The sequence below is a fragment of the Drosophila willistoni genome (genome assembly GCF_018902025.1).
Source record: "Drosophila willistoni isolate 14030-0811.24 chromosome XR unlocalized genomic scaffold, UCI_dwil_1.1 Seg8, whole genome shotgun sequence".
Taxonomy (NCBI): domain Eukaryota; kingdom Metazoa; phylum Arthropoda; class Insecta; order Diptera; family Drosophilidae; genus Drosophila; species Drosophila willistoni.
Window position 1 is genome coordinate 2192486 of NW_025814059.1, and position 13917 is coordinate 2206402.

The following is a 13917-nucleotide window of genomic DNA, read 5'->3' on the forward strand; positions in this document are numbered from 1 at the left end:
AAAAAAATGTGTGGGTTGCAATAAGGAAAGGGGGATTATAGGAAGGGTAACCATATGTATATATTCCATATACAAGGATATGCATATGTATATGATATGTAATATATTGCACATGATTTTCTTGTGATTTCGTTTCATTTTTTTCTTTTTTTTTGTTTTTGGCATGTTTTTGTGTGAAAGCACACACACACACATACATGTAAATCCAACCGGAAATATGTAGTTGACGCCCATTTGTGCCTATTTTCGTAATATTTCGGAATGATGTCAACAGCAACAGCAACAGAAACAATGGCTAGCGATTCTAGCCACCATTCCGTATCCACCTCCATTTATATTTTAGACAGTTGTTATCCTGATTGATTTGTTGTGTTTTTGAGAGCTCTAAATAGAAGTGGTTAACCTTGGAGCATGTGTCATCTGCAATTTAATTACAAATTAAAATACAAATGACAGGCAAGTTCATTCAAATTGCAAAAATTTTCATGTAGAAATTTCATCTTTAATTGTACACATAGTATTTAACAATATATAATAAATAAGGCCTTCAAGGTTTATTATTTTGGAATGAATAACAAAATATACACAGACACAATTAGGCTAATGCCTCATTTTCTATTATTCACAACAAATTGTGAGTGTAAATATGTGTTAGGATAAAAAAATGCTGCAGATTCAATATAACCATAATTTAAAAAAAAAAAAATGCCTTCTAAATTATGATGATATTGCTTCTTTCAGTTCTTTTAAAGTAACACACATAAACACACACACACACAGACCATGATTAATATTGCATTTAATTTCATCGGTAAACTAAAATTTTGCTACTTCAAAACTAATAAAATTACATACGTCAAGGACAGATAGAGAAAGAGACAGGGAAATAAAACAGGTGAACCAAATTGTCCGACAATGATTAATGATTTAAATGATCGGGATTAAGTAAATCTTGCATTATTGTTTTTGCCGAAGCTGGAGCACGGCCCAACAGATAGAGCACATTGAAATACCAATTGATTAGCTGCATCTTAAAGGTGGTCAACCACATGCAATATTCAAAATAAATGCGATGACATAGCCAGCGCACATATTGAATGGGCGATTGTTTATTGTAAAGGCAACGTTGGGCATAGCGAGCCATGATACGAGGACGATCCACAACATCGCCATGCTGATGGCTAATGGCACGCACCGTGTTCAGATTGCGTACCTGTAATTTGGAAAATGCATTTCAATTGGTCTTATATTTGTATTTACTACTTCGCACTCACCACAAAGAGCATGCTGCGTGGCATTTCTTTAAGGGTACCCATAATCAATTCAAAATTCTTTTTGGCCACCATTTGCATGTATTCGATGTCTTCCTGATTCAATTTACTGCGTATACGTCCGCCTCGAATACGTATGGGCTGCTGAAAGAGAACCTCGGCAAAGCGCATATAATCAGCAATGCCAATCTTTTGAGCTGCCGTCTTCATTTTGGCTTCATTGCGTAATACAGTGGCTTCCCAGAATTCGCAAAGCGGTCCACGTACTTCGGCTGGTAGTTCCTCATATAGGCCATGATCTAGCAATATTATATCCGCTCGTCCTTTGGCATTTGGACGTACAAAAACTTCATGATGAGAAACAAAAAAACAAAATTAAATGATATATATGAAAACACTTAGGTACCATAGAGAACTCACTATTGCCAGGATGGGGGTCAGCATGGACGAATCCGCTGTAAAAGATTTGTTCGGAAAACGTTTGAAACAGTTTCACATCAATATCATGTAAACTGAGATTTTGCGCCTTTATCGATTTAATATCACTTATCTTACAGCCATCCATCCATTCCAGGGTGAGCACTCGCTGAAGAATAAGAATTTCCAAAAAATATAAGATTTATGACGATTCTACTTAATTTTGTGACTCACCGTTTTCGTATGTGACCAATGGACTTGGGGCACACGGACAAAATCAAATTTCTTTAAGTCTTTGGCACAACGTTCTGCATTTTTACCCTCTTGAATAAAATTCAACTCTTGGACAAGATTCTTGCGCAAATCGTTGAGAATCCAACCGAAATTGTAGTCCTTGAAGAAAAACTCAACAATGTCCTGTAAAAATATGATGGTACCCAGATCGCTAATGAAACGCTTCTGCAGATCATTATATTGTACTTTCACTGCCACCTGCTCACCATTGGGCAGCTTGGCCTTGAATACTTGAGCCAAACTGGCAGCAGCCACGGGTTTATAATCAAAATCAACATAGATCTCTTCGGGCAACAGACCAAAATCTTTTTGAAACACTTTTTGAACATCGGACGATGGGGTGGGCAGGCAGCTATCCTGCAATTTGGACAATGTCCTCGTGTACTCCACTGGCAATATGTGATTAATGGCGGCAAATCCCTGACCAACTTTAATATAGAGTCCACCATTAAGCAGACATGTCTCTAGCAGACGATCGGCACTCTTTTGATGCAATGCTTTCAGCTTGCTCTCATATTGCACATCATTATCGTTAAGGAGCATATAATCGGCGGCTATCAGGCTAGCTGTCTTCAAGGAACGCACAAAGCGCACAGCAGCTCCGCAGTAGGTGAACTCATTTACCAAACCATCGTAGGCAATGGCTCCGCTACCCAAGGCCAATAAACTGAATCGTGCGATGGGCAATGAACGCCAGGAACTGCTGTCCTGCTTATTGCTCTGATGGACCACATATCGTTGGCTCTGGAACCGGCGACGAGTTAAACTCCTACACAAATAATGCCGATTGAAGAGTAATCGCAGTTGCTGCAAAACAGGATTTTCAGTTCATGTAGAGATAAGGGTTTAAGGGCAACATATGGAGGGTACTTACAAGTGCTTGCATTATCAACCTTGGTCTTTGGTCGAGGAAAGGTTTTTGGACGCCGGACCAAGCGGACACCTGTTATCATTATTATTGGTTCACCTGTTAGCATATGGTTATAATGGCAGTCTGGGCACATTATTCCTACCAATAATATTTGAGGTTCAATTCTACATCCTATTTTACACATATGTACATAATTTCAAATAAGTTTGTTTTGTCATTTTCTCATTATACCTACTTAAAGCGCTTTTGGACCATTTGACAATTGAGTCAGCAGCCTCTTGCAATATTAAAGAATGAATAAACAAAACTAAATTGCATTTTATGTATGGGTACATTTTCACAATTTACGTCTTCCCGTTAAAATGGATTGAAACAACGTTATGTTAGATGGAGCCACTGAGCGATTGCGTTAGATGCCCTTAAGTGATTTCATTACGTGAATCAGTGTATATCGATAATTTTAACCATCCCTAATTCTGTATACGAACGCCGCTTTGTTGTTGCTTTTGCGGTGCGTTTGAAGTTTTTTTTAGCAGCCGTCTAGCAGATTGTTTACATTATTTTACCTTTTTATACGGCATTTACAACAAACAGAGGGCGTTGCTTATCAATCTGTAGTCTAGAGTACTGGTCTCTACATTGAAGTCGCCATGTCGGGCACAATTCTGGAGAACCTAAGCGGACGAAAGTTGTCCATATTGGTGAGCATTTTGCTGCTATGTCAAGTGCTTTGCTTCCTTCTGGGTGGCATTTTTGCCCCAGTGCCGGCGGGTCATTTAACCATCTTGGGTTCATTGTGCCGAGAGAATCATGCACGTCAAAACGATACCAACTTCTTTCTGTACTCGCGCGGCGATGGTGCCTGCAAGCAGGTGACAAGCGAGGAGGTGGATGCGGACGCTCTAAAGTTGGCCAACCAAATTGTACATGTCTTCCAATTGCCGCTGCCACGAGAAAATAAAATTCTCGAATACACCCGCTGGCAACAGAATCTCATTGGAGTCCTGCAAGTGGAATTTGGCTACGACTCTTCACCCGAGTTACATGAGCCGGCCAAGGAATTGCAGTTAACGATCGACATGCGCCTGGCGTACCGCAACAATGACGATGCAGACAACGATTGGAAACTTTATGCTCACAGTGTAGAGCATCGTTATCTAGACTGCGACACTTCCCATATTGGACCCACAGAGACACTCTACACCTGCGATATGATACCGCTCTTTGAACTCGGCGCCCTGCATCATAGCTTCTACTTGTTGAATCTTCGATTCCCATTGGACTCGCCAAAGCAAATGAATTTGCAATTCGGTCACATGCACGATCTGACCCTAACAGCCATACATCAGAATGGAGGATTTACCAAAGTGTGGCTATTCCTTAAGTCGGTGCTGTTTCCCTTTGTGGTGGGCATTATGGTATGGTTTTGGCGACGTGTTCATCTACTGCAAAGATCGCCTGCCCTGTTGGAGTACATGCTCATCTATCTAGGCGGTGCTTTAACCTTTCTGAATTTGCCATTGGAGTATTTAACACTGGGTCTTGAGATGCCCTATATGCTATTACTGAGCGATATCCGACAAGGTATATTCTATGCTATGCTGCTCTCCTTTTGGCTTATATTCGCCGGCGAACACATGCTTATCCAAGATTCGGGCAACAAGTCAACCATACGATCACGTTACTGGAAGCATCTCTCGGCCGTAGTTGTGGGATGTATATCGCTTTTCATCTTTGACATTAGCGAGCGTGGTGTGCAGCTGCGCAATCCGTTCTACTCCATCTGGACAACTCCGCTGGGCGCCAAAGTGGCCATGGGTTTCATATTTCTTGCTGGTGTGTCGGCGGCCATTTACTTTCTGTTTCTCTGCTTCATGATATGGAAGGTGTTTAAGAACATTGGCGATAAGCGCACATCACTGCCGTCCATGTCACAAGCTCGTCGTTTGCACTATGAAGGTAAGAACTCAGAGAAAGTAGCTTTACTTGTCTTTATTATTTACTTATGGTTTTTTTTTTGTATTTTCTAATCTCCTCCAGGTCTTATCTATCGGTTCAAATTTCTTATGCTTGCCACCCTTTTGTGTGCTGCTCTAACTGTTGCCGGCTTTATTATGGGTCAAATGGCCGAGGGGCATTGGAAATGGAACGAACATATTGAGATACAATTGACTTCGGCCTTCCTCACTGGCGTCTATGGCATGTGGAATATCTATATATTTGCATTGCTCATCTTATATGCGCCCAGCCATAAACAATGGCCATCTATGCATCACAGCGATGAGACTACGCAATCGAATGAGAATATTGTCGCATCGGCGGCCAGCGAGGAGATTGAGTTTAGCCATTTGCCCTCAGATTCGAATCCCAGTGAGATATCCTCTCTCACCTCATTTACCCGCAAGGTGGCCTTTGATTAGGCACAATCGATTGCTCTCAACATAGAGAGACGATGGAGGAGGAGCTGTGTGTATGTTAACCCCTCAGCTCGAAACGCTCAAAGTGTGTGCTCATTTTTTGTATTAGTATTAGCATTTTCTTGCCTAGTTTAACCATTTGATCTATGTAGGATTTATAAATCAGATTATTAGATTTTCTTTGCATGCTCAAAGTATATCTACAACTCATAAGTAAATATATATATATGTATGTATATATATATCTATACATACATATATCTATATTTTCAACTGATATTTATCGGCAGTATTATCTATTCAAGTCTCTTTTACATTAGCTAAGTAAGTTTTTCTACTTTTACATACAACATCATGCGTCACTCTCAGTCAAAATTTTTTTAAACAAAAACCCAAAATACATATTTTACATAGTCCACAACAAAAAAAAAAGCCAATTTTTCAAATGTTTACTTAAATATAAATATATATATATATAGAATTTTCATACAATTTTACATCTTTCACTTTTTGGAATACGGAAAACATGGAAATTGCAAGATAACAATGCGACAAATATAAGTTGTTTTTTTTTCTCAGACTGTATTATAATTTAATTAACTACCTTTTGACTGAGAACGATTTTAACATATATCTAATATATATAAATATGTATAATTTATATGCGTGGAAAGACACGATGACCGCAAAAGTCTTGCCCTTTTTGTAACCCAAAACAAAAAAAACAAAAAAAGAAATGTAGAGCAATTTCTCTCAAGTAGCAATGCAACGAATAAAGAAAAGCAATTTAATAATTGACAATCATGATTCAGATGATTTACCAAATGATTCTCTGCGGTGTACGATAGTTTTCCCAATAGAATTCTTTGGTGAAATATATATAAAAGGTGGCCACATTCAGCATTAGATGCACACCCAATTCCAGCCACTCTGCATGTCCCTTGCGTGTGGGTCGTGTATTCAGTCTAAAGATTATGTATGGCACAAGGAAATATCGCACCTCTAATAATCGCTGGAAGCACAGAACAAGTACCAAGCTTAGGGGAAACATAAGCAAAAAACTATCCGGCATATGCCTTAATCCGGAGCCCAACATGGTCAAGGCAATGAGATAGGGCAATGCCATGGCATAACGGAACCACCATATTCGTCCATACAAACGACTCCAAACATAGAAAGTATAATGACGATTATCGGCTAGCAGATATGGATGGACCACTGTATTCAAATGTATCACCAATACAATGGCCACCAATGCCAGGCCAGAGAGTAGCAGATGTTGACGCAGCAGCCTAAGGGCCGTTACCAATTGTCGAACTGTATTAGTGATCCCAAAGCCGGCAGCAAAGATGGCAAAATAGAAAATCTGCGGCAAATTAATGGTGGCCTCATGGGCACTCTTATCGCCAACCACAATGGAACCATTGATGAAAATAAATCCGACAAATGGCAATATGATGGAGGCGTAAAAGCAGCATTTCCCCAAAATCCGTAGAATGCAATTGCACAACAATTGCGGGCTGGCCAGAATTTGCATCCAAAGCTGTCGAATGGAATAAAGTTTGCAAAAATTATATGATGCCAAATTGGTTTATAGCTGGACTTTAAGAACCTCTGATCCTAGCAATCTAAATCGATGTCTACGACGTGTTTTGGCAGCCTCCTGAACAAATGTTTCCAGCACTGTGATCCCACAGCCCATGCATACCCAGACGATATTCGTTTGGCGCATTAATACACTGGCCGCGCCCCACACAGCAGCCGGCAAATGAGCCTCCTGTTGCCAATAGTTGTAGAACAGCAGTACCATGGTCAGGGACAGTGTGTCCGTGTAGTAGAGATGATTGAAGAAATATAATGGCGGAAGGACCGCCAATGTTATGGCCTCATGAGCTGCATACGAATTGCCACCGATGCCGGCTAGAGAGCGACGTCGTATTTTATATAGCAAAAGTATATTGATACCGGCACCAGTAAGACTGAGAAGACGCAATCCAGTTACCGTACAGTAGTTCAACGGACTTAATACCAGTGCAATTAGATAAAGCCCGGGAAAAGTGGTTATTTTCGAATCCCACTGTGAAAAAAAATGATCCATTTATTATGCCGGCTCCATGCAATTGGTGATTCGGACTCGATGGTACTTACCACATCGAATTGCTTGCGACAAAAAGCCAAGCCCTGTGGTATGTGAAACTCCTCATCAATGATGTAGTCCGAGGTGCTGTTGACACGTAGAAACAGCGGCAGGGAGTACAACACGAATCCAATGGGAAGGACAATTTTCCAGGATCCGTGCATGATTGCAGATTTAGCTCAGATCTTCTTTATTGTTTCCTGTCTCGTTTTAGTTGTGCATTTTGTGTTCATTTATATTATTTATTTTGTTTGTTTACTACTGCTTAACATTCTTAAAGCTCTTTACTCGACGCGGTCAAAGCTAGCCCCGGCCCTCTGGTTTTACTTTACTCGAAACTTTAGTGTTCGAAAACACGTAACGGCGGGAAAGACTTAATTTCGGTGGTAGTGTTGGTAAATGTTAAATATTGGCGCTGCCAGAAAGTTGAATTCAATTCCCGCTCAATTTTGTAATTTAAAAATTATATTTTTTTTTTTGTTTAATGAAATTGCAAAATTAAGCGGAATATATTTGCGTTTCCTGCACACGTATTGTTTTATAAAGTCTGGCAACATTTTACTGCTTTGTCAGCCTTTATTTAACAATCGTAAGGGCTGCTTTAGGGCCTTTCGGAGCATTTTGCCTTTTTACCTTTTTTGTTGCATACTTTTTAGGTACATGTATTTCATAATTCGAGGACTCACACTTTTTTAAAACCCAGCCATGGAAACCATTGAGAGATTTCTTTAGCAAATCATGTGATTGGATCATGCTATTATTTATTTTTCTTTCGGAAAAAATCATGATGAGCATTGACCACAAATTTACTTTTCGATATTTTAATGCAGATTGTCAAAGAAACATTCCAACAATCTAATTGAAATTTGAATTTACGAGCATTAAATTTTTAAATTTTGAGAGTTTTTTAAAACTAAATCTGCAAAGTTCAATTAAAAGCTAAGAAAAAGACGACCATAGAACAGCCAAAGCCAAGGTATTAAAGATTTTAAGTTATACAACGATTTTTCTAATCTAGATTCATTTTCATTAAAAAACCATTCATCGGCTCCCACATATGGATTTCGTTTTGTTTTTATATCAATTTTCCATTTTATTCAGCATAATAATTGCATATACATTTCGATGTGACCTTTAACATACAAGTACCTAAAAACATATATAATTCTTTAACAAACAATACAGCTTAATGACTATTACAATAAAAAAAAAAATGATTTTAAAAAATTCAAAATCCAAACCCAGCGCAAAACTGGAACTAGTATAAGGCATTATATTGCATATAATGTATATATTATATATTTGTCGGTATATATCGTATATATATATATATAAAAGTTTATTGTAGACACGTTTAATAAAATGTTCGATTAAAGTAGATCTATATATGTATGTAGAGCTTCTAACTGATACAATTTCTGAATGTTTTTGCTTTTGTATTCAGTATAGTATTATATTGTATTTTTTAATCTTTTGTGTGGCTGAAGTTTGGTCATAACTGAAACTCCACCTTACGCTGTCGTTGCTACTTGTTAACGCTTCGATAGATCATGGGAGCGGAGCGATCGTTGGTCTTGGTGTGACGCAATTTCACAGTGGCAAATTGGGAGGCTCTGCAAAGATTGTTAAGCGAATGGACGAAATTGTGTGGAATGGATTAATAGATCTTCCCCATTTGGATACACAATTTTGGCGCTGGCTAGCACTTATAACTAGCTATTTAAGTACTTACAGATACAAATAATTAAGTGGTTTCGTTTGAACGTGGGGAGCGAAATTTTAGGGAATTTAGCTTTTTGGGTTTTTGAGTTTTTTGTTTTTTTTTACTTTTTACATGTAATCTATTGAAAAATTGCGATATACGCCACGTCGCCTGCTAAAATATACAAAAAAAAAAGTGAAATTAAAAATAAAAACAGGGAAATTACATATACTACATATATCGTATATATGTATATATACATATATGTATATTCATATTCTTTGTGGCTTAAATCTAAGTTGCAAAAAAAAAAAAAAACAAAACTCATGTGCACAAGAATGAAACATTTTGCTCTCTCACATTTTGTCAAGTTTAATGATTATTTGAAAAAAAATTAAATTTCGAACATGCAGAAATTATAGAAAATCAATATTATTACTCCCCAGTTGCCCTTATTATACTTATTATACATGCATTTGCTCCCTCTCTATCTCTCTCTGCGTATTTTCTTCTCTGGTAAGAAAACACCGAAACTGAACTCACTCGATCTTTTGAATTTTTCACATCATTTCAATTTGGCACTCGATGACTTTTGTCCTGTCATGCCATGTTGTTGTTGCTCCTGATCCCAGAAATCATACCAAGGGCCATAGCTTTTGTTGCCCGTATGCAATTTGGAGTTACGCTCCAATGTGGTACTTTTGTGATGGCTGTTGTTGTTGTTGTTGCTGTTGTTGTGGTTATTGCTGGACGACGACGATGACTTAAGAAGGCGGGTACGTGGCAATATTGTGGCTGTTGGAGCACTTGAATTGACATTAGAATTGCGTGTCAGTGTGCTGCTATCCTGTTCCTTGGATAATGATTTCTTTAGCGTATTCGTCGCTGTTGTCGATGTGGATGAGCGAAATGTATGAAATTCCATTTGTTGATGTTGCTGATGCTGCTGCTGCTGCTGCTGGTGATGATGACGTGCCCGCAATTTGTCATCCTTGCGCACCAAATGATCATTGATCACAATGCAATCGTAGGGATCGGAGCTAGTTGACTTTAATTCCGCATCGGATTCATCATCCTCACTGGTATAGTATTGCTTAAGTATATCCTGTCGTTTAACTGTCTTCATTACCAAACCATGTCCATGTCCATGACCACCACCATGGCCACCACCGCCGGCACCACCGCCGCTGCCGCCATTGGTCTTTGCTATTAGATTGTCATCGAAAAAGTTATTAACATCGCTTAGTTTAAGTGTGCCTTGCTCATCGCTTTCGCCCTCATCTGTTGAATGTGGTGGAAACTGTGGTTTCGATCGACTTAAAGTATGCGATTTTGACTGCTGTTCCCTCTGTTCCTCTCTTGGCTCCTCAATATCAATCTCAATTGTTTTCATGATCTTCATGCGTGATTTGGGCGTATAGCTGCTTCTCTGTGGCGATTGTTGTTGCTGCTGCTGCTGCTGCGAGTGTTGCTGTTGTTGTTGTTGTTGCTGCTGTTGCTGTGGTGCCTGACTTATGCCATAGATATTCTCATCATCATCACCATAAGGCTCGGTGCTAGTCAAACTATCCTTACGAACAATACTCCTTTCTCGTTTCTCTTGCGATGAATTTGAATTATGCGATTTGGTCAATGTACCATTTCGTTCCTCATTTGATCGTCTCTCCAGCTCCATATCCCTGTCGCGTAACTCATCCAAATTGGGTGCCGCAACAAGATCACGATGCTGCCACAATGACATGCCAGCCAATATATCCTCACCGCTGCGTCCACCGCCAAATTTCCAAAATGATTTCGTACGCTTCAAGCCAGCACTCGATGCCTGGAGTATCTCATCATCGGAGGCAATCAGATCATAGCGCATCTTACCAGCACCACCGATGCCAGCACCACTCTGCCGGCTCAAGCGGTGCAAACTCTTGTCATCGATTTGGCTGTCCACGCTATTCCCGAAATTGCGATTCAGTGTCCAAGAGGCCACATCCCTGGGCACTGTATGGGTATGCGAATTGGTATCGGCGCGTCGTCTTTTTTTTGTATTTTTTTTTTATCGCGATGATTTTTTTTTTTTTTTTTTGTTTGGTGTGTGGAAATGGTGTGGATAGTTCGTAGTGGATAGTTTTGGTTAGCACACAAATGTAGGGTGGGCGGTGGTTTTTTGAGTTGAATAACATACAATAAAACATAGCAATACATGAAATTAAAAGGGTTAAAAAGAAAGAAAAAAAAAAACGAGAAAGCAAAGAGAAACAGAAATTAAATTAAACTTAATTTTCATATGCAAGCAAAAAGCTGAATGCTAAAACATAAATGTATATTTTAGTGACAATTAAAAGGAGAAGAGAAATGAAATGAAAATTCCTACCGAATGGGCACACGTTGGGTGGCCGGCTCCTCATCTGAATAGTCAACCTCCGGCTGTGGTGGTGGCTCATTGGCGAAACCGCTGTCATTGCTGCTATGAAGTGAAGTCTTGGCGGCAACTCCAGATTTGCCCGATGGATGGCTCATCGAAGACTAAGCAGAGGAGAGGAGGATGATTAGAGAGCGTATAAGTTGAGAGAATGCTGGGTTACCCACCTGGACACCATTCAATAGCTTCTGCTTACGCCGCTCAACAGCAGCTGGCACTCCATTGGTGGCACAAAAACTCTGTGAGCTATTCAACATGCGTGACGTCTGACTTTGCTGCTGCTGGCCACCATTTGGCACTGGAGCTGGCAATGTGGGTGGTGGACCAGGACGTGGATTGCCACCACCGGAACTGATGCCACGATATTTCTTTTGCTGTTTAATGGTATCGCCAAACATACGGGTAGGCGAAGAGGATTCCTCTGTGCTGTGATTGCGACGACGACGATAGGTTGCCGTCTCATTTTCCTCGGATATGTATTGATTGTGTTGCTGCTGCTGCTGCTGATCATGATAGCTTCTTAGGCCACTGGATGAGGCGCCATTGCGCTCATAACTCATGTGCATATTCTCATAACGGCGTCCAGCTCCAGACATGGTCAAACCACCGATTGGCACCAGCTCACCGCCGCTTTCAGCATTGGTATAGGCAACTGGGAACCAGCCAAAGTGCTGAGTCCTCAAATTCTCACCGAATTGCCAGCCCTTGGCCTTGCCGCCAACCAAAGCAATGCGATCGCCTTCTTCGAAGGATAATTGATTCTCACCAGAGGGCATATAGGCATACAATGCCTTAACCAATGGACGTTGATCGCCACGCTCATGATCACGATCACGATCATCGCTAAGCTGTGTCAGTTGCTCCTCAATAATTTTGTGTTTATTGCCTGTGTACCAAGAACAGAGTCATTATTAATAGCTAGAATCCGTCTATATATATATTTTTATTTGTATCTATATATTACCCGACATTGGTCCTGTGCCAATCAATGCCAAATTAAAATCAGATTTGGCGCGTGGCAATGAATTCTGGGCATAATGAGCCGATCCTCCACTGCTGCCACCCAATATTCCGGCCATATTCTCACGCTCATGCAATGTACGCATATCGCCGTAGGGGGCATCGATGCTGCGTGATTTCTTTAACTGGGCGCCATGGTTTTGACCCTGATGATCATCGTCCACATCTTTGATACGCTCCTGGGAACATAGAATTGAGAGTTAAGAGTTAGGAGCAAGCAAAATGGTTAACAGAGTTGTTAGCGCTCAATCAACTGATGATGATGATGATAATGATGACTCACCAATCGTCTGCTGTTATTATTATTGTTGTTGTTGTTGCTGCTGCTGCCGCTGCTATTGTTATTGTTGCTATAGCCGCTCTCGTATGCGGCCGGCGGAATGATCTCACGAGAAGCAGCAATTTCTTGCCAATTTTCGAAATTATTATCAATTACTGTTTTTCCGGTGGTATGATAGGCCATCCAATGTTTGGCTATCGAACACTGACGCTCCAAGACAAAGCCATACCGACGACGCTCCTGTGTCATGGCCTGGCCAAAGAAATCGAATCAAAACCAAAAACAAAACTAAAGGGTAATCTCAACCAATACTTACATTCTTATAGCTTTGGTCGCAAAATACATCCAGTTTCTTTTTCTGATCCTCTAGCAGTTGCAGACTCTGAAATGAAATGAATTATTAAATCAAAAAAGTCATCAGCATCCGAATGATTCTACACAGGTCACTCACCCTAAGCTCCTTTTCGGTATTCTCGGGTGTTGCCTTTTTCTTGCGCTGCTTTTTCATTGTGGAGACGGCCTTCTGGTAGCTCTCCATGCGCACTTTGTGCTGCTGCAGAAATTTCTTTTGCTCATGCTGCACAACTTTTGTGTCCTTCTCAAGATTTGTCTCCAATGGCACCAATAGATCAACATAGAAGGCTTTCAGCTGATTAATAAGAAATCAAAAACATCAAAATTTTTGCCTTTATTCACCAGGTGAAATCATAATACTTTTAGCTATTAGCGTCTATATTATGAATAATACTTTTATCTATTATATCAACTAAGATCAATTATTTCGCATTAACAATAAAAAGGCATTCAATTTTAAGGATTTCGACAATTTTTAAATGAAAATTGTTTTTTGTTTGAAAAATTAACACTTATTTTGCACTTCAAATCAAAAAGAAAGAAAGTCCCCTATTTTCTCCATCTGAAATCCTTTAATGTCGTTGCCTAAAAGTCCTATTTATGTACCGAAAAAAAAAACTGTAAAGTGCAATGATATATTGTTCTTGTTCTTTTTGTAATCAAAAATAGAAGTGCACGTCAGAATTTACTAAAAAAATTTTGCCCTGAGTACTAAAAAGAATATAAACTATTATTTATAAA

At 39.7% G+C, this 13917-nt stretch overlaps 4 protein-coding genes across 6 annotated transcripts in view; 1 reads left to right on the forward strand and 3 right to left on the reverse strand.

The window, feature by feature from the left end:
- Positions 1 to 480: 480 nt before the first annotated feature.
- On the reverse strand, positions 481 to 3037 carry LOC6645924 (uncharacterized aarF domain-containing protein kinase 5). The gene is made up of 5 exons (XM_002068549.4): positions 2857 to 3037; positions 1923 to 2789; positions 1692 to 1857; positions 1275 to 1618; positions 481 to 1213 (listed from the first exon to the last, which is right to left on the reverse strand). Exons 1-5 carry the CDS (start codon positions 2866 to 2868, stop codon positions 920 to 922), a joined length of 1683 nt encoding a protein of 560 aa, XP_002068585.3. The 5' UTR covers positions 2869 to 3037; the 3' UTR covers positions 481 to 919.
- A 300-nt stretch (positions 3038 to 3337) lies between these two features.
- LOC6645925 (protein wntless) lies at positions 3338 to 6068 on the forward strand. Its single transcript, XM_002068550.4, has 2 exons — positions 3338 to 4812; positions 4894 to 6068. The coding sequence occupies exons 1-2, from the start codon at positions 3504 to 3506 to the stop codon at positions 5271 to 5273; spliced, it is 1689 nt and encodes a 562-aa protein (XP_002068586.1). The 5' UTR covers positions 3338 to 3503; the 3' UTR covers positions 5274 to 6068.
- Positions 6008 to 7741, reverse strand: LOC6645864 (putative Dol-P-Glc:Glc(2)Man(9)GlcNAc(2)-PP-Dol alpha-1,2-glucosyltransferase). Its single transcript, XM_002068551.4, has 3 exons — positions 7419 to 7741; positions 6883 to 7347; positions 6008 to 6813 (listed from the first exon to the last, which is right to left on the reverse strand). Exons 1-3 carry the CDS (start codon positions 7569 to 7571, stop codon positions 6088 to 6090), a joined length of 1344 nt encoding a protein of 447 aa, XP_002068587.1. The 5' UTR covers positions 7572 to 7741; the 3' UTR covers positions 6008 to 6087.
- Positions 7742 to 8745: 1004 nt separating this feature from the next.
- The window catches only part of LOC6645865 (probable serine/threonine-protein kinase yakA), a 38659-nt gene continuing 33487 nt past the window's right edge, over positions 8746 to 13917 (reverse strand). The window contains exons 6-13 of one of the 3 annotated variants that reach the window (XR_002724205.2): positions 13274 to 13471; positions 13139 to 13204; positions 12826 to 13074; positions 12487 to 12721; positions 11690 to 12408; positions 11475 to 11626; positions 9140 to 9283; positions 8746 to 9020 (exon numbers count right to left, since the gene is read on the reverse strand). Coding sequence is in view for 2 of the 3 variants with exons in the window: in XM_023177601.2 (XP_023033369.2) it covers positions 9675 to 11136; positions 11475 to 11626; positions 11690 to 12408; positions 12487 to 12721; positions 12826 to 13074; positions 13139 to 13204; positions 13274 to 13471 (3081 nt within the window). In the remaining variant the exon portion in view is untranslated. Of the gene's footprint in view, positions 9021 to 9139; positions 9284 to 9652; positions 11137 to 11474; positions 11627 to 11689; positions 12409 to 12486; positions 12722 to 12825; positions 13075 to 13138; positions 13205 to 13273; positions 13472 to 13917 lie in introns of those variants that run through there. The other 2 variants (XM_023177601.2, XM_002068552.4) reach the window with 2 other exon arrangements.